At 45.4% G+C, this 26,449-nt stretch overlaps 1 protein-coding gene across 1 annotated transcript in view; it reads left to right on the top strand.

The window, feature by feature from the left end:
• LRRK2 (leucine rich repeat kinase 2) overlaps nt 1-26,449 on the top strand; it is a 2,398,611-nt gene that overhangs the window by 43,123 nt on the left and 2,329,039 nt on the right. Inside the window, exon 3 of the mRNA XM_069629211.1 lies at nt 17,192-17,301. Coding sequence (XP_069485312.1) covers nt 17,192-17,301 — 110 coding nt within the window. The remainder of the gene's footprint in view (nt 1-17,191; nt 17,302-26,449) is intronic.

Here is a 26,449-nt window from a genome sequence, read left to right as displayed (position 1 = left end):
TATTAATATTCAGTAGCTGAGGGGTGTAATGGTGCGTTCCCTCCAAAACCCTGCTGCAAGACACAGTGGCAGGGGTTGTGCGATGTGAGAAACGCTGTGGAGAGGGTGTAATATGCTGACAAGCTGTCTGACATTTGAGTGGCTTCCGCGCAGTGGTAGCCCTGCTTTTGAGTAGGGAAAGGTGCCAGGTTCACATGCTATTAAGTGTCAGTGTCCACACGGCAACAAAGATGCGGGGGCTGTGCATGTGCCCTCTTGGACACGGGACAGTAATCTCAGCAGGAAGAGCGAACAAGGTGTACGTCCTGAGATCAGCAGGACAAAGCTATGTCTAAATCTCATAATGCGGGGAAATGACTATTGAAATTGCACTTTGATACACCTGCACAAGCAAAAAGCTCAAAGGTGATGGAGCACACCCTGACAGGTTGCTCAGCCCTCAATCCTAATGGAGCCTTCGATGATATTCAAGCCATGTTTCACCATCTACAGGCTATTATACAATCATTTGATGGGAAAATGGACACTGTTGGGTGTAAAGTGGACCACATGCAGGTGCGTTGGGATAGATGCAGGGAAAGATTGGATGAGGTTGAGGGGTGAGTCTATACGGTGGAGGATGAATCTACAACTACGTCACGTGATCTTGTCAAGAGAACACTCAAGGAGTTGGCTGACAAACAGTAGGATCTTGATTATTGGTCAAGACGATAATAACCGAAGAATAGTGGGGATCCCGGAGGCGGTGGCTCAGCGGGCTATGGAATCTTTGGTTGAAAATATACAGTGAGAGGCACTTGGAGATGAGGATTTCTCAGCGGTCTTCATAGTGGAGAGGGCACATCAGATACCGAGTGGGAGGAAACGGATTCCTGGAGCCTTGGCTTGACCAATCGTAGCCCATCTGCTGAATTATCGTAATGGAGATTTAGTTGCGAAAGACCAGGGAGAAAGGCTCCTTGCTGTGCAAAGGTGATGCCATCAGGATTTTGCAAAACGTTTTAGATAATGTGCAAGCAAGTCGACTGACTTTCATTGATGTTAAGAAGAGCGTGCCACTGCAAGGAGGGGCCCCATAGTGCAGTCTCCCATCCTTGTCACCAGTTTGGGGTACAATGATGCACGCTGTGAGCCAGGTAAGGGAAGCTCCGAAGTCGGAGAGCAATAGGTACCATAACTGCAGCTAACTGAGCTCCCTCACACTATCCACGAGCTGTTCCAGAACCTGTACGAGTTCTGGAACACAAGTAAAACAGAACACATCTTCCCCCTCATGGAAGAACAGAAAACAAATCAGGAAGGTAAGGGAAATGAAGAGAACAACCGGGAAGCGGAAGGAAGCGACTTGCAAAAAAACATTGAGCTTGGTGGGGATCATGTTTGTTCTCTCACTCACCCGACACCCAGGAAAGGTTGCTTCTCCCAACCTACTTTCACTCGCCACTCTTCCACCATCACCCTCACTGACCACAAATCCATCTTCGCACTCCCTGCAAAGAACCGACTTCTTGCATAAGGCAAGGACCATACTTCTCCATCCACAACCACAACACTGTTCCTTATCACTGCAATCCTTTTGGGTCCCAGAAATGTTCTCTCTACACGATTGAGCCCATACCTGGGATTCTTAATCAAAACCCAATCTCCAACAACCCACTCACGCTCTTTAACATTGACGTTTTCATCAAACACACTTTTATAGTGATGTTGTGCTTCTTCTACCATCTTACTGATTCACATTTACAGTGCATGCCAAACCCATTTATCCTGGATGCAATTTTGTGCCTGGTTGGCGTCCTTTCAACGAGACAAAAGGTGATACTTTGGTAACTGAGTAAGGTTAGATGTAGTAACTCCATACCATTTGTTTCAAAACCATACTCCACAAGAACTCCGAACACATGGCTAACTGGATACCGCCCTTGAGAAATCTATTAACATGCTCAACCAGACCATTTGCCCTAAGCAGATGCAAGGCCGAGAGTGTGCTTAATTCCAAATTGTAGCAAAAATGTCCTCATGACTTCCAAGCAAAACTGAACGCCATTATCAGTCACTATTTCTGTAGGAAACCTCTCAAGATAAAAAAACTCCTAAAATTATTTTATTTTTAAACTCTAGCTTTGCAGTATTTTCCTTCCATTCTATCCATTTCGAATGGTAATCCACCATGACACAAATGAACTTGAACCCTTCACCCAAACCTTGGATGGTCACATTATATACACTGCTATTTTTTGCCAAGGCTCCCTGGGAACACGCTCCAGGAGAAGTGGCATCTCACTCACTACTTTACACATGTTTGTCATTTGCCATGCAATCTTTGCAATTCTGATTTCTTTTTTTACACCACTATCCATTAATGACCACCAGTAACTCTGCCTCAGCATCCTCTTGTTGCCATTGTGCCACAATGCCCATGATGGGCAATTTCTATCCGCTTCCCTCTGATGCCCTTAAGGGGAATCACTTTGCAGCCCCTCCTGAGTTTTCCTCCAACTAGTGCCAGCTCACCCTTAACTTCATAAAATCGTTCAAATTTTCTTCCAACATTGTTCCTGCTGGGCCATCCTACCATTGTCCACTCTGCCACTTTGCCAAATACCTCATCTCTTTCTGCTACTCTCCATTTCTCTTCACTCAAAGCAAATTGCTGAATGCTGGCAACTATCATTTCTCTTCCTTAACTTCCACTTTTTCTCCATTGCTGCCACACTCCACTGGGAAGCGAGACAGACAATCTGCAACCACATTCTTCTTTCCAGGTACATAAACCTGAAAGTCATAATTCTGCAGCCCTAATATCCAATTAGACACGCTGGGTGAGCCGTAAGACCAATTGCCACAAGCTAACGTTTGCACTAGAGGTCTGTGATCAGTTTTCACAATAAACCATTGGCCCCACAGGAAGTATTTACAATGCATAATGGTCCAAAACACAGCCTAAGCTTCTCTTTCAACCACTGAGAAGTTTCTCTCAGCCCCTCTTAGTGGCATAGACACATAAGCTACCACATGCTCCTTCTTCCCACTATCTTGTGCGACATTGATGCTTCCAGAACAAATAATCTGGCATCCAGGCTCAGCAGTTTTCCACCCACTCACAAATCCCACCTAAAGAAGACACATCAGAAATCCAACTTTTTATCTCTTGAACAGCCTTCATATATTCATTACCTCAAGCTTTACCCTGTGGGAAACGTTTAAATGTGTAGTGCGGGGGTGGAGGGAGTGCATACCAAGGGAATCTACGGTACTGAAACAGTACGAAGGGAGCTTGCAGAGAGTGAGACATGGATACAATGTCTGCAAACCGGGGAGTGATGGACCCAGTGACTCAGAAAGAGATCAGGGCAGAGGTGGATATGTTTAAAGAACTTGCACAGAGGGAAGTGAAATTTCCATCCGGAGCAGTGGTCGTTAGGCAAAATGGGGAGGGACAGCGCTGTGGGAGGCTGCTGGCGAAGGCGGCCAAGATAGATAGGCTGAGAACGCAGATATTGTCAATTAAAGATGAGCAAGGGGATTTGCAATACGCAGATGAGGATATAACACAGGAATTTGGAGCATTTTATTTGTTTGCTAGTTAGCCACTTATACAATAAGAATATACTGTGTCAAAGCGCCTGCAGGGAGGGAGCGAGGGTGGGAAATACTTTACAACACAAGATTTAGGAGCAGAGGTGGAAGAGGGAGAGGGACCAACCTACTATGCATTGTGAGTATTTGGAGCGAGCAAGTGCAGAAAGGAAGAAGGAACAGGTGGTAAGTGCTGGGGAGTCCGAGCTTGTGGGTGAGCTATAGATGAAGTGCTAGGAATGTTGAGTGCTACACGGCCTGAGCCACGGGAGGTGTAAGTGCGAACCTCCAGAGCAGAGGGTGTGCAGATGCAAAGTGCTGTGGGTAGGCAGGAGCAAGGAAGAGTTGGTGTGGGAGGTCAAGGTCCCGAAGATGCATAAGGGCAAAGGACACTGATTCCGCAACTGTGGGATTAGCAGAGGAGAGAAGCAGGGGAAGGGGGAGGAAAGGTGAAAGTCTTGAGGAGCTTCCGGAACTTAAATTTGATCCTGCTCAAGGGGGTGGGGGGAGGCTGTTCCAAAGGAGGGAGCCCGCAAAGGAAAGTGAGTGACTCCCCACCCCCCCCTTCCCACTGCCCTCTTTAGCAAAACAATTTCCACACAAAGAGTTTGTGCCAGAGGAGCAAAGTGGTTTAGAGGGTAGTATTTAGTGAGATCAAGTTGAAGGTAGCGTGGTCCCCGGGAACAGACAGCTTTGTGGATGATGCAGAGGGATTTTAATTTAATCCGTGCAGCAACCGGGGGGCCAGTGAAGACTTTTTAGTGCAGGAGCGATGCAGTCCCTGGATTTAAGGCCAAGGATAAGTCTTGCTGCCCTATTCTGGATAAGCTGAAGGGGTCGCAAAGTGGAAGAAGGAAGATTCAGGAGGCGGCTGTTCTAGTAGTCCAGTCTAGAGAGAACCAGGGCTTGAGCCTCTGAGGGGAAAGTGAGAAAAGGTAACATTCTTTTGAAAAGGGAGAGCTGATCGTTTGACTTCTTGGCAATGTCCTTAGTGTGAGGGAGGAAGGAGAGCGAGGAGTTGAAGATGACTCCAAGGTTTCTGGCTTCAGTTGAAGGCGCAGGGGGAGAGCCCAAGGAGGAAGGCCAGAGTGAGTGGAAGGAGGGAGAAGGGGTCCCAATGGAAAGGATCTCAGTTTTACAGGCGTTGAGGCAGAGATCATTGGAGGTGCAGCAGGACTGGGTGGCAGATAGGCAGTCGGGGATGATGGAAGGTTCAAGATGGTCAGCAGGGAGACTGAAGAAGAGCTGTGTGTCATCTGCGTAACACTGGAAGTTGGAGGAGAAAGCGAAGATGAGGCATGCAAGGTAGATGTTGGAGCCAGGGGGAGAGTATAGAAACCTGGGGGCACCACAGGTGGAGATTGAAGTAGGAGAGGAGAAGAGGCCCAGGATGACTTGGGGAACAGCAGTTAGTGATGAAAGAGGATAGCCAATCCAGTGCCCATCACGAGATACCAAGTGTATCGTGGAGCCTTTGTATGAGGATGGAATGGTTAACTGTGTCAAATGCAGAGGAGAGATTGAGAAGGATAAGGTCAGCTGGGGAGTTGGAGTTGAGAGATGCAAGCAGTTCATCACGGGTGTTCAGAAGAGCAATTTCTGCACCTCCTGGATGCTCTGAATCCAGATTGATGGTTGTGGAGGCCACCAACAAGTTTAGTGTGAGAGTCGAGTTGGGGCAAGGCCAGCTTCTCAAGTAGCTTCCCCAGGAAGGGGGGGGGCTTGAGATAGGGCGATAGCTGGCAGGGCAGGTAGGGTCAGAGGATGTTTTTTTCAGGAGTGGGCACAAAGGGAGTGCTTAAGAGCGGAGGAGAAAAGATCCAGTGACGAGTGATTGCAGAAATCAGCGAGAGCAGGGGCAAGAGAGCCAATGTTGTCCTTGATGGTCCTGGATGAGCAAGGGGAGACCTGTTTGGAAGAGACCTTCATGGAGCGGACAACTCTGGTAACTTCTTCAGGTGTGATTGGGGAGGAGGAGGAAAAAGGAAGGAGGGGGCGGGGGGAGTATGTTGGGGGTGGGATGGGTTGGGAGGGAGTGTAGAAAGGGTGGTCAGATTGTCCTGAGTTTAGTTTTAGTTTATAACTATAAATCTAGTTATTGGATGCGCTGGCTGTACTCCTCATACGCTCAGGTTTTGCAACCTGAGGGAAGTTGTTTTTTTAGATCAGATGTCGCTGTACTGGTGTGTGGATAAGGAACGGGAATGGTAGTCAGCCGATAACAGAAGACAAAGTTTTAGAGGTCATTAAGGTGCTCTCGTCTGGTAAGGCCCCCGGACCAGACGGATGTACAGCTGAATTTTATAAACATATTGTGTCAAAATTGACTCTGGCTTCTAGAGGTGCACCGGCAGGCTTTACAGGAGGGGGAGGTGCCTGTGACCGTGAGAGAGGCAGTGGTCACGATATTGCTAAAACCCTGTAAAGAGGTGGATTTGTGTTGGTTTTACTGTTCGATTTTTGTTCATCAACCTGGATAATAAAATCTTGGCTAAATTGCTGGCAATGAGGTTAGCACCCCTGATGTACAAATTTGTGAAGCCAGACCAGTTCGGGTTTATACCGGGGCGGTCGACCTCCTATGGTTTGTGACAGATGGTTGGTTTACTCTCTTTGGTTGGACAGTAGGATAATATGGTGGCGGTGTTACTTGATGCTGAAAAAGCATTTGATTCGGTTGAGTGGCCCCGTCGCTTCATGGTGCTGCATAGAATGGGAATGGGGGAGCAGTTTGTTTCCATGGTTGCGTTGCATTGCTTTATATGTTACCTGTTGCACATATTGGAGTGAATGGTCGGCTCATGTCTGTTGTCCTGCTGAGGTTGGGTACGAGACAGGGCTGTCCTCTTTCTCCCCTGTTATTTGCCCTTGGGTTTGAGCCACTTGCTGAGCTGATTGGGGATAGACATTTGCACAGGGGGGTACAGATATATAACCACAGGGTGGTGATCTCCCTCTATGCAGAGCATATGGTGATACATGTTAAAAACCCATGCCTTAAGCTAGGTTTGATTTATGATGGAACTGTTGCCATTTGGGGACTTGTCTGGTATGAGAGTTTGTCACCAAATCAGTGCTTTTCCTGCTCATGGAATTTGATGGTATCGGCTTTCAATGGCATATAGTTTCTACCAGATCTCTGGGTATAGGGACCCCAGAGGTGATGTATCAACATAACTACACTAAGATATTGGAGCATGCCCGGAAAGTAGTGGAGAAGTGGGTGAGGTTGCCTCTCAGTCTGTATGGGAGGATCACACTGGTAAAAATGGTCCTGCTACCCTGGTTCCTCTACATATTCATGAATGTACCCTTAGTGCTACCTAGGTTGTATTTTCGAGAGGTGCAGATGGTGCTATCTAAATTTCTCTGAGCAGGTAAGCAGGCACGAGTGTCATGGTACAAATTGACTTCGCCGCTAAACATGGGCGGTCTTGCACTGCCAAGCTTTGAAACATACTATGAGGTGGCTCAGGCAGGGTTTCTAAGATATTTGTTTGGTGAAGGGGTGGACAGGCAACATGTGGAACCAGAATGGGCCCTTGCAACGCCCTTCTCGTTGCAAGCAGTGCTATTAACGGGAACTGGCAAGGGCGTCTATGGCTAAGAGAACATGGTGGAATTGACCTGTAGATCTTGGGTTTGTGTAGAAAAGGAAGGGAAGGGAGATATTCTTTACTCTCCCAGGCTCCTGTTTATCCATATTCCAGGTTTACCAATAACCAGTGAGCAAGGGGTTTGTCCATAGTATGACGAGACTTGGTATCGCCTGCTTTCAGGATCTTTTTCTGGAAGGACAATTCCTAACGGTAGAAGGGTTGCGGAGTAGGAGTTAACTCACCTCTTGATCTGTGTCTATGTTTTAGATTGAGGGACTCACTGATGGGTATATTAGCCACTTTTTAATGAGAACAGGAGGTGTGTCAAAACTTGCAACCCTGGTTCCCTTTTCCAACTCCTCCTCACCTGAATCTCCGTCGAATTCTTCTCGGAGTTCCGTCTTCTTTCTTTCGTGACTTTCTGATTTCTTTACTCCTTCTTTGATGCAAGTACGGGCGTGACTCCCCGGAGGCCACCGTGACCGGATAGGAACCAAATCCCAGGAGACTCCCAGGAGCCAACCCGCTGTTCCAGGGGAAAAAGCCGTAGGCAGAAAAAACCCTGTGTGAATGGTCTTCTTCAGGTTGGATAGAAGAGTAGAGTCGAGACCCGTTCCTTCTTCGGTGAAGATGATCGAGGAGCCGGTGGTGCCGAAGGTACTGAGGCACAATAGAAGCACAGGAAACTGGTTGGAAGGTAGAAGAACGCCAAGGCAGCGATACCACGAACTGATGAATAGACTAGAAAGCCTTTAACAAGAGAGAAGAGACTCCAGGCGAAAGAAAAGGAGTGAAAAGAAATGAAACGGAAGTCAGAAAGAAAGATAAGCAAGGTAAGCAGGTAGGAAAAGTACAGCGACTGAGGAGTTAAGAACAACCTCAAAGTGCGATTAACAGGGATCAAACCGTTAAGAGAAAAATAAGCTACCCAAAAATAGTACGTTTACCTCTGTGAAAGATAATGAATGAAGAGAGAGGAAAAGCTATAGGAAGTAATAACAGGTAGCGAAATATACAGCAACACAGCGCTGGAAAGGTACGAGAGTACTAAGATGCAACGCATTGGAGTACTGGTGCGTTGTGCGTAAATACGTGCTGGCGGACATCTTGGATAATGCATAGACCGCTACACGAAGTTTCCAGCATCCATGTTAGGTGTACTTCCATCGGTTCCAAACCTTCCAAGTTCGATGCATTACAAGGTGGCCCCAATTTTGGATGGACGTTAACAGGGTGGTGTCCAGCCTGTGCAGTATTGGGCCCAGGGAGGGCACATGCTATGGATGACTTATTAATCTGCCTCCTAACATCGTTATACCCCAATATGCTTCAGGTAAAAGTCAATCTCCTCCCGAAGAGTAAATCTAATCACCCCATCCATTTTGTGGTGGGTTTCCCATTCTTCTTCTACTTTAAAATCTTTACATTTTTCCTCATAATTTTAGGTTCTGCCACTGGAACTAGGTGCAATGTATTCCTCTCTTGCTTGGGGAACTACATTGGTGTAGATAGTCTCACTCTCTAACCATGGGCCTCTTTGCTGGGCCAATTCTATGAGAAATAGAAGTATTGGCCTTCTGTTCTCTGGCTTCTTCAGGGTGTGACATATAGAAGATCTGGCTTTTAGCACTCTTCCATATTTCTGTTTGTTCTCAGCATGTGTCTGACATGTAGACCTCGGCAGAATTGAAGCTGAATCTGAGGGTCTCTCCTGGCTCTCTCAGGTGTTCTGCTTTGAGGTCAACATGCCGGCTCTTCTGTCCCCATCTTCTAGCAGCAGGATTTTATGACTTGTGATTAGTGTGGTACTCTAATAGTATTCTTTGTATCAGGTAATAATATCCCTATATATATGGTCGCCGTATATAATGTCGACGGGAAAAGGTCTTGGCGACATTATATAGGTGACATATATATATATATATATGTATGGGTTGCAGGGGTGTCCCCCACTCCCTTTGGAAAAAAAAAGGGTTAGGTGTTTGCGAGTGTCTCCCTCGCATGTTCCATCTAATAATGTCCCAGCAAACCTGCCCTTTTTCTGCGATTTGTGTTTTTTTTTTTTCTTTGGTTTTTTTTCTTTATCATTATTTTTATTTTTTTTTGTGCATGCTGTTATTTTTGAGGTGACATTATTACATGGAACCGTATTCTTTGAATTCCTGCCTTTACCTGGTCTTGTGGTTTGGGTTTTCCACAATTCTCTAATCATTTTCCTTGGTATTTGGACTTGCCCACTTTGGTTCCGAGGACTTTGCACTTTTGCACTTCAATACTTTCCTAACCGATCTGTCTTCAGTTGGGTTTCACCGAAAAGTGGTGGCTGCCTTAAAGATGACGACCACCATTTCGGAATCTGGTGAACGTGCCTGATAACCCAGGTGGCTTCAGGCCCTTGTGAGACATGACGGGAGACCTTCAACCAGAGGTGGACTCAGTGGCAAATGTAGACATGCTAGCCTCTGGGTTGTGTAGTTTTTTTTTTTTTTTGCAATCCTCAATGTACCACCCATTGGTAGCTCTTTGTGCAGCTGGTAAGCATACCCAGAGCCTGTTGTACTCCCAGCGATGGATGGCCATATAGTGTGGCTTAACCACATTAGAAGGATGTGTACAATACTGATTAATAAGTGGTGATGACAAGCAATAGATTGGCCAGAGTATGTGCAGAGTATGTGAACCTGCTCACTAGCCACACTAGCTGCCACTGTGCTTACCTCACTAAATAAGTCTAGCCGTGCTCTCATTCCCTTCAAACTGCCCAGGACATCACACTTTGACCTTAAGCATGTACTACACGGTACACAACTCGGCCCATCCAGCCCTATGCTTACCTACTACCACCTGAGAAACCCTGATCTTTGTAAGACACAATGTATGCCAATGTGCTCCTGTTAATTGCTATCTGGACCACACTTTACGTCAACCAGAATGGCTATTAATAGCAGGACCACTACTTTAGGTGTGGAAAGTATCCCTGCAGAGCTAATGGACCGCAATCACAAGCCTATTGAGAACTAATATACCGTGTGACCTCATGCCTCGAAACCTTAGACTCCGCTCAAGACTATCGAAATTATTTGAACCGCCGGCCAGCCGTCTAACGACCACTAGCCCTCAAAGCAAGTACCTTAACAAACAAAATACCTGTCATGATGCCTACCCCCGGGCATCAGAACCAAGGCCCTCCGCTCCGGGAGCAGGCATCCAGACATTTGTTTAAACCTCAGCAGCCCCGGCTAGGGGCTGTCTGGGTTTAGTCCTGGCGCCTTAGGCGCCAGGCTCATCATAGAAATCAGTGGCGCCAGGCTCATAGACTTTACTTACCTGATGCAGACCATGCTGCAAAAGAGTCCAATCCTACATGAGGCCTGGATGGAACTATTTTGTTACAGGGACTATTTTTTACTTGGGCATGGCTCTAGGGAACTTCTTACCTGTAACTACTTTGGAGGCTATTTAAACCACACCCGAACAGCAGCACATGCTTCGCGTTATTCTGCATCCAGCAGCGTGACGCTCACCGTGCCTGCAGCCAGCATCCAGTCTTCTGCCACGCCCGCGTGCCTGCAGCCAGCATCTAGTCTTCTGCCACGCCCGCCTCGAATCCGGAGCTCCTAGAATAAAGAAGAAAAGGACAAGGTTAGAAAACGAACTTATTTCAAATTCCTCACCCAATTCCAGAACCATTTCATCTCCGGACCTGGAAAGTACATCAGTCCTGCACACGTCGCTTCACCAGCTCCAGCACCGCGCCATACTCGCCAGTTCTCACAGCATCTTTCGATCCGGCACTGTCTCCATCATTTCTTCGCCATAATCCGGCACCTAGGGGACACAAGAAAAAACAAGGTGAGCCAGGGGAATCAACAAATGCAACCTCTTACCACCATAGACTTACCTGATTTACCACCGGCGGTATTATTCCATAACTCTCCACATTTTCATATGCCGCATCTGTAAAGAGGGAGAAAAACAACATGTTAACGCCTGCAATAGTTACCGGACAGCGTTGGGTAACAGACTCTTACCTGAACGCCAGCAGCAGCTACGAGACCTTCTTCTCACGAACTCAGTTGCAACTTAAGGAAGGAAGGGGACAAGAGTGAACATCGGGCACATTGAACTCTTTGAACTTGATACTTACCAATCCCGCCAGGGACTTCAGAGTCAATGCTTACCGGAACTCTCCCAACGCCTTCAAACCAGTGAAGTAACTGGTATCTACGCGCCCCTGCAAGACACGCAGGATGGAGAGCTCATCTTTTACGAACGTAAGTTGAGGTTACAAAGGGGATATCGGAGGTGATTAGTGGGGGAGAGCGAGAACAGTTGGGAGGCCATCACTAAAACCCACAGGTGGTTAATCCCTGTCTCCACTTGCAGGAAAATACTTCTTCGGGTCCAGCAGACAAGACTAGGCGGGCCAGTCCAGACAGTCATCTCTGGGCTACGCATCACGTTGAAGGAGACCGCAGCTGTCCGGGTCCGATCGACACCCCTGTGGGGTCCAGGTGAGCGTAACAATACCTCACCTAAAAGATTGACTCACACCAACTTAAGCTCCGCTCCTAAACTGAACTCTAGTCTACCCAAACAAAATAAACTGCTACCTCCTAATAATCTCATTAGCATTGCCCATCCAACAGGACTCCCGTCCCACTCCTCAAAGGAGCTCTCATCAACGCAAGGTCCTTAGTAGCCCATGCCATAGAGATTGCTGCCCTGATGCAAACTGAAAACTATGACTTCTTGGCCATTACTGAATCTTGGCTACATCAGGCAGCAGGCCCTTTCCTAATGCTTGCAGTGCCAGATAACTATATTATTCTCAGAGAAGACAGTCGAAGACCCGCGGAGGTGTCATAGCCAAATCCAGTCTAGCAATGAGACTAGCTGCCCTTCTGCATGTCAACTCCTGTGAATCCCTCACCACCAAGCTACCCACATCTAACTCCCAAACCATTACCATCCATCTTTTATATAGACCTCTAGGCCCATGGGCACATTAGAGGAGCACCTCTCTACAATCTTCTCAGATAACTTAAAAAATGCATTGCAGGTACTACTACTGGGAGACTTGAACTTGGGATTCAATGACCCTAAAGACCCACAAGCAACAGCCATAGCCAACCTCCTTGCTGAGCTTGGTTTCACGCAAAATGTGACACTGCCAACTCACGAGAAGGGTAGAATGCTTGACTGTGTGGCTGACTACAACTGTGACACCACCATCACTGCCATTACCCCCCCACGTATGGACGGAACATTCACTTATAGCTTTCTCCTTAGAAGCCAAAACCCCCACTACACAATATAACCCTATTGCACCGCCTCCTCTAACTAGGAATAAAAAGAATATAACTGCCAGCAAATTTCTACCACTGAAACTCCCCACATTAAACTCCCTACCAGACACTTCTGATCCTAATTAACGAATTCAACAAAGTCATGACAGAAGCCCTAGATACTATCGCTCCCTTAAAAATGAGAAATGGCAAACCTAGAGCGCAATTGAATGCCTGGTTTTCTCCATACTTAAAAACACTAAGAAAAGGAAAAATGCAGAGGTGAAACCACCTGAAGGCTAGTGCCATCCGAGGTAAATAAAGCGAACCTAGTTAGCATCTCTACTAAACACAAAAATGAAATAAGACGCTCCAAAAAGGAAACCTATAACAGGATTATGCAAGCAAAGTCAGGCACCAAAGAGCTGTTTGCAATCCTAAAAGAACTTGAAAATCCGATCCCTGTACCTGATAACTTCGTAAAAGACAAATCATGGTGTTCTGATATACAGAAGGCCCTTGGGGACAAAATTGCGACCCTCTAAATTAAAATTTCCAACAAAAAACGAAATATACCTACCACAACTCCACAAACCTGCAAGCCACCCACTCTACCTAAACCAGCACAACGTTTCAACTTTTCTAAAGTCTCCATACTAGAGGTTGAAAAAAATCATAATTTCACTTAAACCTTCCAACTGTCGCAGAGACAAATGTCCTGCCCAAATTATAAAAGACTATATACCTTGCACCCTTCATCTCTAATCTTATCAAGGGGTCATTTACTTTGGGCACTATCCCAAGTAACCTTAAGGAATCATGGGTCCTCCCACTTCTTAAGAAACAATCGCTTGACCCCTCCATACCTACGAACTATAGGCCTAGTACAATGGTGCCATTCCTCCTAAAAATATTAGATGGGGTGGCTTACCTACAAATCCAAAAATTCCTGGAGCAGAACCAACTCCTTGGCACCTTTCAGGCCACAACATGAAACGTAAACTGCACTTATTGACCTTCAAGCCCAGGTTGACGAGCTGAGAGACAAAGGCAAATCTGCCTTACTACTTCTCCTGGATCTGTCAGCAACATTTGACCTGGTGGATCATGAGGTTCTCTGCCATCCTCTAGATTCAGCACACTTCTCCCAACAAGCCATAGCCTGGATCTAATCATTCTTAAACAGTAGGACAATGAGTCTTCTCTGCCACTGCAGCAGCAAACCCCATCCCCATTACCTGCAGTGTTCCTCAGTGATCCTGTGTGTCCCCTACCATGTGTAATATATTCACCAAGCCCCTTTTTGAGAATCTGCACTGTCTTGGTGTCACATAAACCAACTATGCAAATGCCACTTAGATACTCATTCCACTTACAGGGGACTACAACAAGGATTTGGCCTTGGTGAAGAGAATATACCTCATCATCCAGGCATGGAAGGCTCTCCATGGACTATGCTTGAATGATGACAAAACAGAACTCCTTATTCTGGAGACTATGACTAATATCAACAAACTTGGCCACACATACACTTCCTTTGATATAGACAGCAACCTGATCAAAGTTGCTTAGGAGGTACAAACACTAGGTTTTTACCTTGACTCCAGCCTTATACTGGCAAAACAGGTGAATGCAATGGCATCATCTACAGCTTACACATGTCAACTGATGAGGTCGACCAGACCTTTCCTTTCCACAAGCAGCTGCATCACTCTGGCAAGAGCACTGGTGCTATCCAAATTGGACTATTGCAATTCCCTATACCTTGGTTCCAACAAATGCATTACCAGGAAGATTCAAACATTGCAAAATAATGCCCTGAGAGCAGCACTAGGAATGGCCAAAAATTACCATACCTCAGCGGTAAGCAGGCAGTACAACTGGCTTTCCACTATGGATAAAACTAGACTAAAAAACTGCCTCACTAACATTCAAGTGTCTCAACAAGGCAGCACCTTGTTACTTGATGGAAAGAATCAAGAGAAAAACTACTCTCCGACCTACCAGAGCTGCCTACACTAACTGCCTGATTAGTCCCCTCTTTCAAAACAGCTAAAATGGGCAGCAACAGCTTCCCTGTCAAAGCCACCCAACTTTGGAACTCCCTTCACCTGTCCATAAGGGCTGACCAAACTTAAGCAATTTTTAGACTAAACATTTTCAACTGGTTTAAAGAAAATGATCACTAACTCTAGCTCTACCTCAGACCTTCACTGCCCTTTGCTGTACATGTAGCGTGCCCCTCTCCTAGGCAGACCGCTCACAGCTACTTTAGAACTGTAATAGTGTTACCTTTTGACCACGTAACTGGCATCCTATATACTACCTAATTGTACTTCATATGTACTCTCGTTTTTGACTTTGTATTTGACAACACCCATTTTGTATCATATGTTCTGACTATTCTATGCCTTTCATTGCCTTTCAACTGTACCTCACACTGTATTTGTACTGTATTTTGTAACCTTGTAAGCTTAAAGTATACTTGTCTTTGCGCCCTGATACCCTCTGGTCTGGTGCGCAGTACAACTAAACAAACAAACAAACATTGAAATACTTCATGGGAATATTCAAAAGCTCAAAGTGCATTCTCAGAGGAACTGTCTTGGGCAGTTTGTTCATTTTAGTCTTGATCATTTGTTGCAGAAAATGGTGTGGTTGTTTAGGGGAGCTGTCTCCTAGTTATTCACTATAGGCTCAAACCCGCGGGCTGGAGGTCACACAGGGCACCCTATGCTGTGCCTGGATGAAGGAATAGGTTGTTGGAGCCTTCACGAAGAAAGGAAAGCGGTTCCAAGGTGTAGGGATGAGGGGAGAGCACACTGGACAAAAGGGTGGTCCTGCCTTCACCTGATGGCACCTGCCCCTTCACTCCCCCCGCCTGTGATGCTGTCACTTTAAGGGCTGCACGCATGCGGTGGAGTGACGTTGCACTCTGCTGCGTGCAGTAGAAATAAAGGGGGCGTTCCCGGCCGCGCAGAGCGAACGGAGAGCCCGAACTGAAAGGACGTGTCCGTGTGCAGTCTGTGACAGGGGTGGGGCTCACAGTCACCTGCAAGGACGCGGGGGTACACACACCGCCCCCCCCCCCCCGCACAGCCCCCACCCACAGATTATTCTTTTAGTGGCAGGCGTGATACTGTATCAGCAGTTCAACTCGTCATAAAACGGCTGCTGTGTGACTCCTATTCTTCAAGGAGGGGTGTCAAACTGTAGGACTGGAGGCCTGAACGCGTGTTTTCAGGATAGCGCTCGTTAATATTCATTTATACATGTATAACTATTGTACATGAATGCATTTCATGAATATTATTGGGATCCTGAACACCAAACCTGCTCTGAGCTAGTCCCCTCTGGGACTGTGTATCTAATATTACAAGTTGTGTGTATTTGTATGCAGCTTCGCGTTTTTTTTTTTTGGTTGCCAAGCAATTGCACTGCCATTTGAATGCACATTTCTTTCTTGGAGCTAAAATGAAACGAGGTTTTATTTACTGTATTTGCATAATGAAAACCGGGCGATGAATATTCCTTCTAGCAATTATCAAAGACTACGTTCAGTAAATCAACGTTCACATACGTTTTGTATAACATTATTTTCAGACTTGCTGGTTTCTTGCAAGGCCTCCTTATGCCACGTCTACATTGTGTACGCAAACATTAGTCCTTTTACATAAGAATACATACAGCATCCAAAACACCTACATGGTTCCACCTTCTGAATTTTTACAACTTGGACAGTTCTCATACTCGCAATGAATGTCTGGGCTTGTGTAATATTTAGTGGTGAATTTAAAAGCCGTAGGGAACACATGGCCCGCGATTCCCAAAAAGTTGTGCCTCCTTTAGCGTTTCATGCACATTGCAATGTGCGAATAGTGGGTATGATGAGCAGGTGGCCATATTCCAAAGAGGACCTGCATGGTGTGGCTATGGGGGCTAGCTAGCTGTGAGGGGAGAGGGCAGTGCAAATACAGAGGGCGCTGTCTCTCCGTCCTTGTATATGATGGTGGCTGATGGCGACTGTTGGCAGCACCCACGGGGATGCAACGATAGATGCAGGCATCAGCAGGCTTTCTGCACCGTACCCGTGTGAGACTTGTGCACATACTCAGAAGATTGGTCTAAATGTAGAAAAATAAATCTGTCCACCACCACCAATGCGCTCGTTGGTATATGACGCTTGCGGTTTCACCACATTTTTTGCAGCATTTGTGTGGGGAGACAATCCCACATTTCTCTCCCTTTTTTCACCCAGCCTAACGGCAAGCCTCTTTTCTCTACTACCTAACCTTGCAACCCCCTAAATGAAAAACAAATGCAGCAACACATGTGACAATGTGTCCCGCAGCCAAAAGTGGGGAAGAGGGGGGGAGAACCCAAAGTCAGTGGAAAATGCACAGGGTGAAAGGGCCCATTCTGCCTTGCGCTTTACTCGTCATACGAGACCCAACAAAAGTCTGGTTCAGGATGACCTCGTGTGTGTATGCATTCCTTTGCAAAACCTATTTCCAAAGCACCCTTGATAATTGTACTTGCCCCCTCAGTGCATTTTGTGCAACCCAAAGAATTTTGAATTGGAGCATTCACAAATTGTGCTTCAAACCATGTGTGTTTTCTAAATCACCGGCTAATTAATGTTTTGTTAAACCGGGCCATAGTTGATCTTTTTTGCAGCTTTTGCGTACATTTCGTATTTTTGTAACTGTGTTCTTAATTTTTCAGATTGGTTGGTCACTTCTATGCAAACTGATAGAAATTTGTCCAGACACGTTGGCTCAGATTTGTGCCCCTCAAGATGTTGAAAAGGACTGGGAAGTGCTGAATTTTCATCAGTAAGCTTTTCATTTTAAAATGTATAAAATATCTCACAATATTATATGCTAGATCCACGTATGTGTTTATTATTTTGGTAATAATTTAAAAATGAATCCATGTTCAATCCATAGCACGAGCCCGATGGTTGCTGTTATCCCTAGTGGTTGTCTAATGCAAATGAGTGTCTCCTGTAGCTTATTCTTCAGAATTGTCTTAAGACCAGCATGTCTCTCAGTAAGAGGCAATTTCCAGAACCTTGGTCTCTGGTATTGAGGGCTCGAGATGAGATTCTGCCATCATTCCTTAATGAAAGATGTGCATGGTCTTAGGGTTGCCAGTAGAATTCCTTAGACTGTGAGCTCTAAGGGTTAATTCACTTGGATTGCTTAAATCTCGTTTCCGTAGCGCAAAATCAGTGAAATGCCTTTTTTATTGCTTTTAAAATGTGTTGAGCCACCTAAAAATGTAAAGGTCGGTCACTCCGTTGAGATGTGTACACCGATAATTGCTTCTATAAGCTCTAAATTGACATCATACGTCTCAATATTGCTTCTAGAAATGCATCTCTGCTGACAGATTTATATGGTGCGGGAGGTGAACTCAAGCACTTTGTAGCACCCCAATGTGAAATATGTCACCCTTCACCCTTTGTAGCACGATCATGATTTCCCATTTTTAAATTTGTTTTATTTTTTTATTGTGCTTATGGTTAATTAAAACCTTTTACACCACTTTATCACATAAATTACATTAAAATTAATCTAAACTGTTATTCAAGCATTATTACAGTTCCTGAATTCATTAATTCATCTATATTGATTAAAAACATATACTTCAAATTCATTTAACATATTCATAGAACAATATCACTTATTCTCTTCCATATAAAATAATCTGTGCCAATATATACTTGCATTAGTGCCGCATAGATGGCTGCCCACAATTGATCAGAGGCTATCCTGTCCAACCTACCCAGTCTTTATAGCCCCTGTAATAATAGTTATTCAATTTAGGGCTTGTGTCTTGCTGTTTAAACTTCTTGTTCACAGTAACATTTCCTACTATCATGCGGAATAGATTTTCATCCACCCGTATACTTATTACATAGTAAAATGTTAAAACAAAGAAGCAATACAAATATTTTAAAATCCATATTTCCATACATATTCACGTGGCTTACCTATATTAAAACATTTTGCTTGGTATAAAGTACATATCTTTTCTTTGTACTTCAATATTACAAAAATGGAATCATTTCCCATTCGGTGGCTTTATTCGTCATTTGCATATTACAACAGGGGTCAGCATTACTATCTATTGAAACATTTAGATTAATATTCAGAAGGAAAATTCACAGTCCGTTTGTAAGAGGATTCAATTCAGCACTACAGCCAAGTTAACGCCTAGTCTAGAATACTGAATGAAAACCCTTATTGATATATTTTTAGGTCCAGTTCATGCGTTCTGGATGACTACCCTTGTATAACACCCCTCTCTTGGAATCCCCCTGACCCCACTGAGCCAAGAAGTAATTCTGTTTTGCAAGTTTAAAAGGTTTATTTGATAAATTAAAATATATATCACACTTTTTAATAAATTAATAATTGAATATCACACTTAATCTGATATGGTAAATATTAACAATGGAGAATCTGGCACTAGCACACTTCTTATAATCACTAATGAGTTGACATGAAATGGATAAGGTAGCACACTGGTAAATAGGAACAAAAGTATAATGTGGTAGAGGATGCTTTATGTAGGCTCAGGTGGATGCAATATTCAATGAATGCAGTACAGAAAATACGCAATATGATTTCAACCAAACAATGTAATCACTTTTCTCTGGCTACTCCCCCCCTCTTTATGCAATGCAAGGAAATGGGAGGAAAGCACACAGTTCTCAGAAATGCAATCAATGTAATCAGTTCAATCCAGCAAGCTTACAGAAAACAGATAGGAGTTTTGAAAACACAGGCAAATGCTTTGATATGTGCTAGCAATGGATGAGAAATATGCTGTAAACGCTTTTAATTCCCTTTCAGAGGTTCAGGGTGAGTGGTATCTAGTTAATATTAGTCCAGGCTCACACTAGCAATGATGCAGGGATAGTTAGCAGGTTAAACGAATTTCTGGCAAATGGAAGTCAGCAGCAGCAGTTTTTTACATGTGAAGAAATTGCAAATCGCGGCAAAATTCGCGGATGCGTGTTTCGCGATTGCGGTAAAACTATAAGGGGTAGGAATGCTGTTCTAGGTTCGTAGGAAAGCCACGATTCTAAGCTATCAAATAAAAGTTATTGCAAGTCTCTAGCACAAACGGTCGCGGAGATATGAGTGATTTAATAAAGGTCGTTTTTGGGTTTGCAAATTTCAAAAGCTCAAAATGACAAATTTTACTAGAAATGACAGGTGACAGATAGGAGGCAGTTCTACTTAGGTTAAATAGATTGAATTAGATGAATTTAAACTAAGAGATGCTGAGTTTTGCTAAGTACTCACAAGAGATTTTGAACAGGAAAGCGACTTGGTCACGATCTTCAGTCTGGTCAGGTCTTTCCGGATTCTGCTCACAGCGCCTGGTCTGGTCTCGGCTAGGCACAGCACTGCTTTCTCTCTGGTCTGGTCTCTGCTAGGCACAGCACTGCTTTCTCTCTGGTCTGGTCTCTGCTAGGCACAGCACTGCTTTCTCTCTGGTCTGGTCTCTGCTCTGGATAGAGTGAAGTCTCTAGTTCTGGATAGATTGAAGTCTCTAGTTTGGCTCTCTGGAGGGTTGATGGAGGTAAAGTATGGATTTTTCCCGCAGAGCTTCCAGCGGCAGATGGATTTTGAAAGTCTCTATCTGTCCTGTCTGTCTGCTTTTATGTGTTTAGAATGTGGGTGTGTTCTAGCATCACTGACCCTACCTCTCTCTCAGCTTCTAATTGGTCAAACTTTCATTCGTCCCCTGATTGGCGAACTAAGTTGTGTCAGAGTGATGTCAGCCATTTATGATCTCTTGAAGAACCTCCCTTATCATCTGTGCACCCAAATCTATATATGATCAAAATACATACTTCAGAGTTACACAGTTGTTTGAAATTACATACCCATGTCACCTATCACATGAGGTATACTCTGTCCCAAATCTGCTGTTTCTAGGAGCTTGCATTCACCAATGGCAACTTCTAGCACTTTTTAATGTGCTAAACAACATTGGATCTTCATTAAATTTTATACAACTGTTCCTCACATATCTACCCACATACCAATGCATTTTCGTTTGTCTAGCTGAAACAGGGAGTCTGTAATATTAATAAACAATGGGGTTTTGCCCCAGAACATCACACAAATTCGAGTTTAGTCTTGAATTAAAGGTACATTTTTTAAATTAAAGCTCTCAAAGTTATACATTTCTGTCATTTGATTACAAAGAGTTATCAGTGTTTTTGTAAAATATATATTTTACTTCCAATTCAGTCCTCAGAGTGTTGAGGTCCGCCTCCAAGACTTGGGTGGGTCAGTCCTCTGGGCAGGCAGGGCTTTGTTGACATTAAACAGACAAAATTAACATATTCCTTTCAGAGGAAAGGGTCCTTTGTGTGGTCTCTGGGAAGCTCCCAGCCAGTCTGCCTTCTATCAATCAAGAGGTCATGTGAGATTCTAACTCCTGGTGTGAAGCTCTTGAGGTGATAGGGTTTCCCAGGCTTCAGGCCTCTGGGAACAGCATGTGGCTAATTTTTAATTAAAATGCAGCCTTTGAAGTCAGCTGAGTCAAATCCCTTTGTCAGCAACTGCACTCAATTCTCCTGTCAGAGTTTAGACCGCCAGCTCCCCCTTGAGGATTTTGTTGGTACTGCATGCAATTTTGGGATTTTCTTGGATTAATGCATTCTAAACAGGAATGGTTCTTACATGGTAGTAAATCCTTGCTTAACATTGTTTTGATGGGGCTCCTTACAGTAAAATGGTTATGTGGAACCCCACAAAAGGGTTGAATCTTTAAAGTGGTCCAATGAGTCACGATTTCAGCAACTTTTTGACATCAGTAACAGTGGATTTTGTTAACAAAGACCTTTCTTTACACTGGTGGGTGGCAAGTTAGGTAACCATTTTGGTGTGCGCACAACTGCGCAGCTCTCCTGGATTCTGGGATGAAATGATGGGCGGCGACAGCGCATCCCCATCTTTACCCACTCCAATTATTTATTTTTTGTTCTGGGGTAAAATGATGGGCAGCGACAGCTTAATCCCCATATTTACCCCGTCTAATGATTCCACATGGGTCAAAACCCTCCACAAACCCCCCCGCCCGACTGCGCTTTGACTTGAGTCGATGGGGAGTCGGTTGCAAGGGAGGTTTTGAACCCTGGCGCTGGTATGTCCACATTATCTTCTTCCAATTCTGTAGATGGCACAGTTCAGCATCTTCCTCTCCATCCGGTACTGATCGATGGTTCTCCTCGCCGGTCCTGATGGGAATATTGGGCGGTCCACTGGGCCCATTGCGTCTCTGCTCCCGGTCTCCGGATCGTCCTCCTTGGCCCGTCTCCAGGTCTTCTTTCTCCTAAGACGACAAAGGAAGAGCGGCAATACCTACTCATAGACGTCTTTCCACCACTGTTGAGATAGTGGGGCAGCATATGCATTTTATCATCACGAAACATTACATTCTTATTTTGAAAAAATAAAAACAGTATAACTAAGAGACAGTTTCATGCAAATCACAATATTTTAGAGACTAGATGTGGTATGTTTTATGATTGGAACTGAATTAGTCTGAGACAGTGCCTGCTAGGATTCCAGAGGATTCCTCCAGTTGTTGCAGAGTGTGCCTGGGATGGCAACACTTTAGCTGGTTAATGTGGACCCACTTGTCTTCCCCCTCTGCCGAAGGACCTTTGGGGATGTGGATTTTGTAGGCCACAGGGGAGATCTTGTCGATGATCTCAAAGGGTCCCTTCCATGTAGGCAAAAATTTGCGCTGCTTGGCCTGGTTCCTTTGGAAGTTGTATAGATAGGCCCGGTCTCCCACCTGATATTCCTTCCTGGAAGTTTTCAGGTCATAGTGGGTCTTCATGCTATCAGCTGATCTTTCTAGATTCCGCTGAGCATAAGCAAAAGCATGTTGGAGGTGTTTCCTTAAATTCTCTACATACTCATGAGTAGTGGAGGCATTTATCAGTGTCTGCTCTTGGGTCCTGTAGAGCAAATGCTGAGGAAGCACCATCTTGCGCCCAGTCATCAACTCAAATGGTGACATTTTGGTTGCAGATGAAGGGGTAGATCTGATAGCCATTAGGACCAGAGGTAATCGGATATCCCAACTTGGCCCAGAATCTGCCACAAACTTCTTTAATATGCTCACAATTGTCCGGTTATATCTCTCTACTGCCCCCGAAGAAGCTGGCCGATAAGCAATATGCAACTTTCTTTTGACCCCCAGTATCTCCCACATCTTTGTCATTACTTCACTGGTGAAGTGGCTACCTCTGTCTGACTCAATCCTTTGAGGTAGACCAAAACGGGAAAAGATGTGGTTAATCATCAAGGCAGCTGCAGTTTCTGCCTTGCAATTTGGGGCTGGGAGACATTCCACCCACTTGGTAAACAAGCATGTCACAGTCAACATGTACTTATTCCCCCTAGCCGAGCGAATCACAGGGCCTACAAAGTCGATTTGTAAATCTGACCATGGCAGTGTCATTCCCCTCTTTTGTAAAGGCGCCCGGTGTGTGAGGGATGTCGGCTGAAATTGTGCACACACAAGACAACCCTTCAAATATTGGTTGAGGTCCTGGCCCATGTGTGGCCAGTATGCAACCTCTCTTAAGATTTCCAATGTTGTGTGAAACCCCCTATGACCGGCGGTGGCCGCATCATGGGCGTGACTTAACATCAGGCTTCGGAATGAGGTAGGAACCACCCACTGATCGTGGCCAGCTTTGGATTTCCTTACCAGCAAACCGTCTTGGATTCGGAACATTTTTGGACATTTCATCAACACTCTTAGGTCCTCTTTCCCAATGTAATCGGTATCCGTCAGGGGAAAGTTCTCAGGGTCCTCAAGGTGCTGGTAAAATTTACCAATTATTGGATCCCCCTTCTGAGCAGTAATCAAATCAGCATCAGGGGTCTCCTTACTCCATTGTGCAATTGAAAGGTCGTTGTGAGCATTTGTCTGGGACCTAGTGATAGCAGTGACCTGGATTTCCCCCAATAGGGACTCAATCTCAATTAGATCCCCTTGGATGGCCCCGGTTTTGGCCAGCTGATCAGCTAAGTCATTTCCAGTTTTGTCTGGTCCCTCTACTTTGGAATGACCCTTGATCTTTTTCCAATAGATGGTCATCCCATTCGATGTGACCAGATCATCAATGTTTTGGATCAACTTCCCATGTTTCAAGGGTTTGTTGTTAGCACATAACATGCCTCTGGTTTTCCAATTAACCAGGTGCTCCACGAACCCGTTCCGTACATAATCCGAATCTGTGATTATGACCAGTTTGTGGAGTTGATGTTGGACAGCAGTGAGGATGGCCTGATGCACAGCCATCAATTCTGCCACCTGACTACTTCGGGGACCAATTTTGTATCCAGCGGAGGGTTCTGGGGACTCATTCACCCATGCATTCCCTACGCCGGCCACCAGTTCTTTCTCCCCGTTGTTGTCAACATGGTAAGAGCATCCATCCACATAGACAGTGGGCATTCCCTCACACTTGTCTTCTTCAAAGACTTTGTGTGGGGAATTAAGGTATGCCTCCATGTTGTCCTTTATTTTTAGACTCTCGTCCTCGAGACAGTTTTCTCTGGCACAATCATGCAAGTCAGCCAGACCTTGCGCGAGGGGACTCTTCTTGTTTTGGCCATATTTGACCTCCACAGGAAAGCCTTGCATTGACAGAATCCAGGAAGTAATTCGGGAATTACTCACATTTCCGGCCCGGATTCTGTCACTTTGGAGATATTGCAGAGGCTGGTGTGGAGTCTCCACTATAATGTGTTCCCCCTGGATAAACGGACGGTAATTCTTCAATGCCCACACCGTTGCCAGGAGTGCCTTCTCACAATCGTTGAATTTTTCCTCCACAGAGGATAAAGTTTTGCTCGCGTAGGAGATTACTTTATTGACCTTGTCATGCTTTTGATATAATACTGCCGTCAAGCACGTATTAGAGAACCCTGTCTCCAGGAAGAACTCCTTGTTTCTGACAGGGTAAGCTAGGCAAGGCACTTGTGAGAGGCTTCTTTTGAGTTGTTTTACTGCCTCGGCTTGTTCTGGACCCCATTCCCACTTGACCCCCCCCTTCAGGAGATGAATCAGGGGTCTGGTGATCTCTGCGTAGCCCTCAATGAACTTTCTGCTGTAATTAGTCAGTCCAAGGAGGCTCCTTAGTTCCCGCAGAGTTGTGGGGTCTTTCAGTTTCTGAAGTGCTTCCACTTTCTTTTCCTGGGGACAAAGACCCTGAGGAGTAATCTCATGCCCCAAGAAGTTAACACGGGTTTTACACCACTGTGCTTTCTGAAAGGAAAGTTTTGCTCCGGCGGCCCTCAACTGTGTCAGAACATAACGGATCTCCGCGATGTGTTCCTCCACAGATGAACTTTTGATGAGGACATCATCTACATAAGCCAGGTTACCCCTTGCACCCAAGTCAGGCATGGCCTTGTGTAGAAACATGTTGAATTCATTGCCGGAGTTGAGGTATCCGAAGGGAGTCCGGGTCCATGTGTACTGCTGGCCCCCAAAGGTAAAAGCCAGTTTGTATTGGTCCTCCCTGCTGACAGGCACAGTCCAGTATCCATTGGTCAGGTCTATTGCTGTGAATACCTGTGACCCCTGGATCTGGGCCAGCCCTTGGTCAATGTAGGGCAGAGGCCATCGGGAAGTATGGACCCGTTTGTTGAGCTCCCTAAGGTCGGCGCAGAGTCTCCACTGGCCGTTTGGCTTCAATATTCCCAGCACCGGATTATTGAAGGTGCTGTGGACTGGACGGATTATTCCCCGGGACTCAAGGTTCTTAATTATTTCAGTAAGGGACTCCATTGATGCGAGAGGCAAGCGATATTGCTTCACAAACACAGGAGTCATGCCAGGGTCCGTGGGGATTTTTGTTGTGTGGATGTCAGTGCGACCACAGTCATATGAGTCTACCGCAAAGAGATCTTGGAAATCCAAGAAAACTTGTTTCAACTTTTGCTTTTGTTCCAGAGTCACACAGGCATCAGCTAGGTTGACTCTCTCTTCCACCATCTGCCTGAAGCCTGGAAAGACTTCTGGTTTGGCTATCTCCGCGGCCTCCTCCAGCTGGGTGGAGAAGTCCCTGGTCAGAGTGCTGATTTGGACCGGAGGCTTCAGGTGGGCAAGGCAGCCCTCGTGGACCTGGAAAATCACCTCATCCCTCCTGAAGTCACACGTCACATCTTCCTTACCATAAGGGCAGGAAGTGTACACCAGGAAGTTCCCCCCATGCCGGGTAAAAATCCTGTCTGGTGTTGCGTTGTCATCACTGTCACTGTCAAAACAGTCCTTGGGGATTGGTCCTAACAGTTCATTTACTAAGTCGATGGAAAAATGTCGGTCATCAACCGCCATTCCAATAATGGTGCCTGCGGCTAGAGTAATACTCTTTAAGTCGCTGTTATCCACCTCTATTAGAATGGTGTCATGTTCTATGTTGACTAATGGAGTTGGGTTTACCCCCAACCCTTGCTGTTGGAGAGAAGCATTTAGATGTATGTAAGCATCAGGGATTTTCAACTCTTGTCCCCTTTTAACTTTCACTTCCAGGGAGAATTGTCGGGTCCTTTCTGGGATGGTGACTTCCTCTTTAACCTGAATTTCAACTGCATACGGTAGCAATTGAGCTGACCTAAATGCTTTTTCTGGATCATCAAAGCCCATGGGATTATCCGCTAATCGGGACCAAGCTTTGAAGTTTATTAGGTCCAAACTAATGGCAAAGCGATTGAGAATGTCACTGCCTAAGTAAAAGGCGGCAGGGACGTCTCGCACGACCCAACAATTGTGGACTATGCTCTTGTTGCCAATGGAGATTTTGAGCATACACCTGCTTGGCAGGAGATGTTTGGAATTAGGTGCTTCCAGGTCCATTTCCCGTTTGTCTATCAGTTTGAAGGTGGGAATGGCTGGATCTTTTGGGAGTTGGCGGAATATGGCTTC

Source organism: Ambystoma mexicanum, chromosome 12 (genome assembly GCF_040938575.1).
Source record: "Ambystoma mexicanum isolate Mex_15411 chromosome 12, UKY_AmexF1_1, whole genome shotgun sequence".
Lineage (NCBI taxonomy): Eukaryota > Metazoa > Chordata > Amphibia > Caudata > Ambystomatidae > Ambystoma > Ambystoma mexicanum.
The sequence above is the reverse complement of the archived record's forward strand: the minus strand, read 5'-3'. Positions and strand labels throughout refer to the sequence as shown.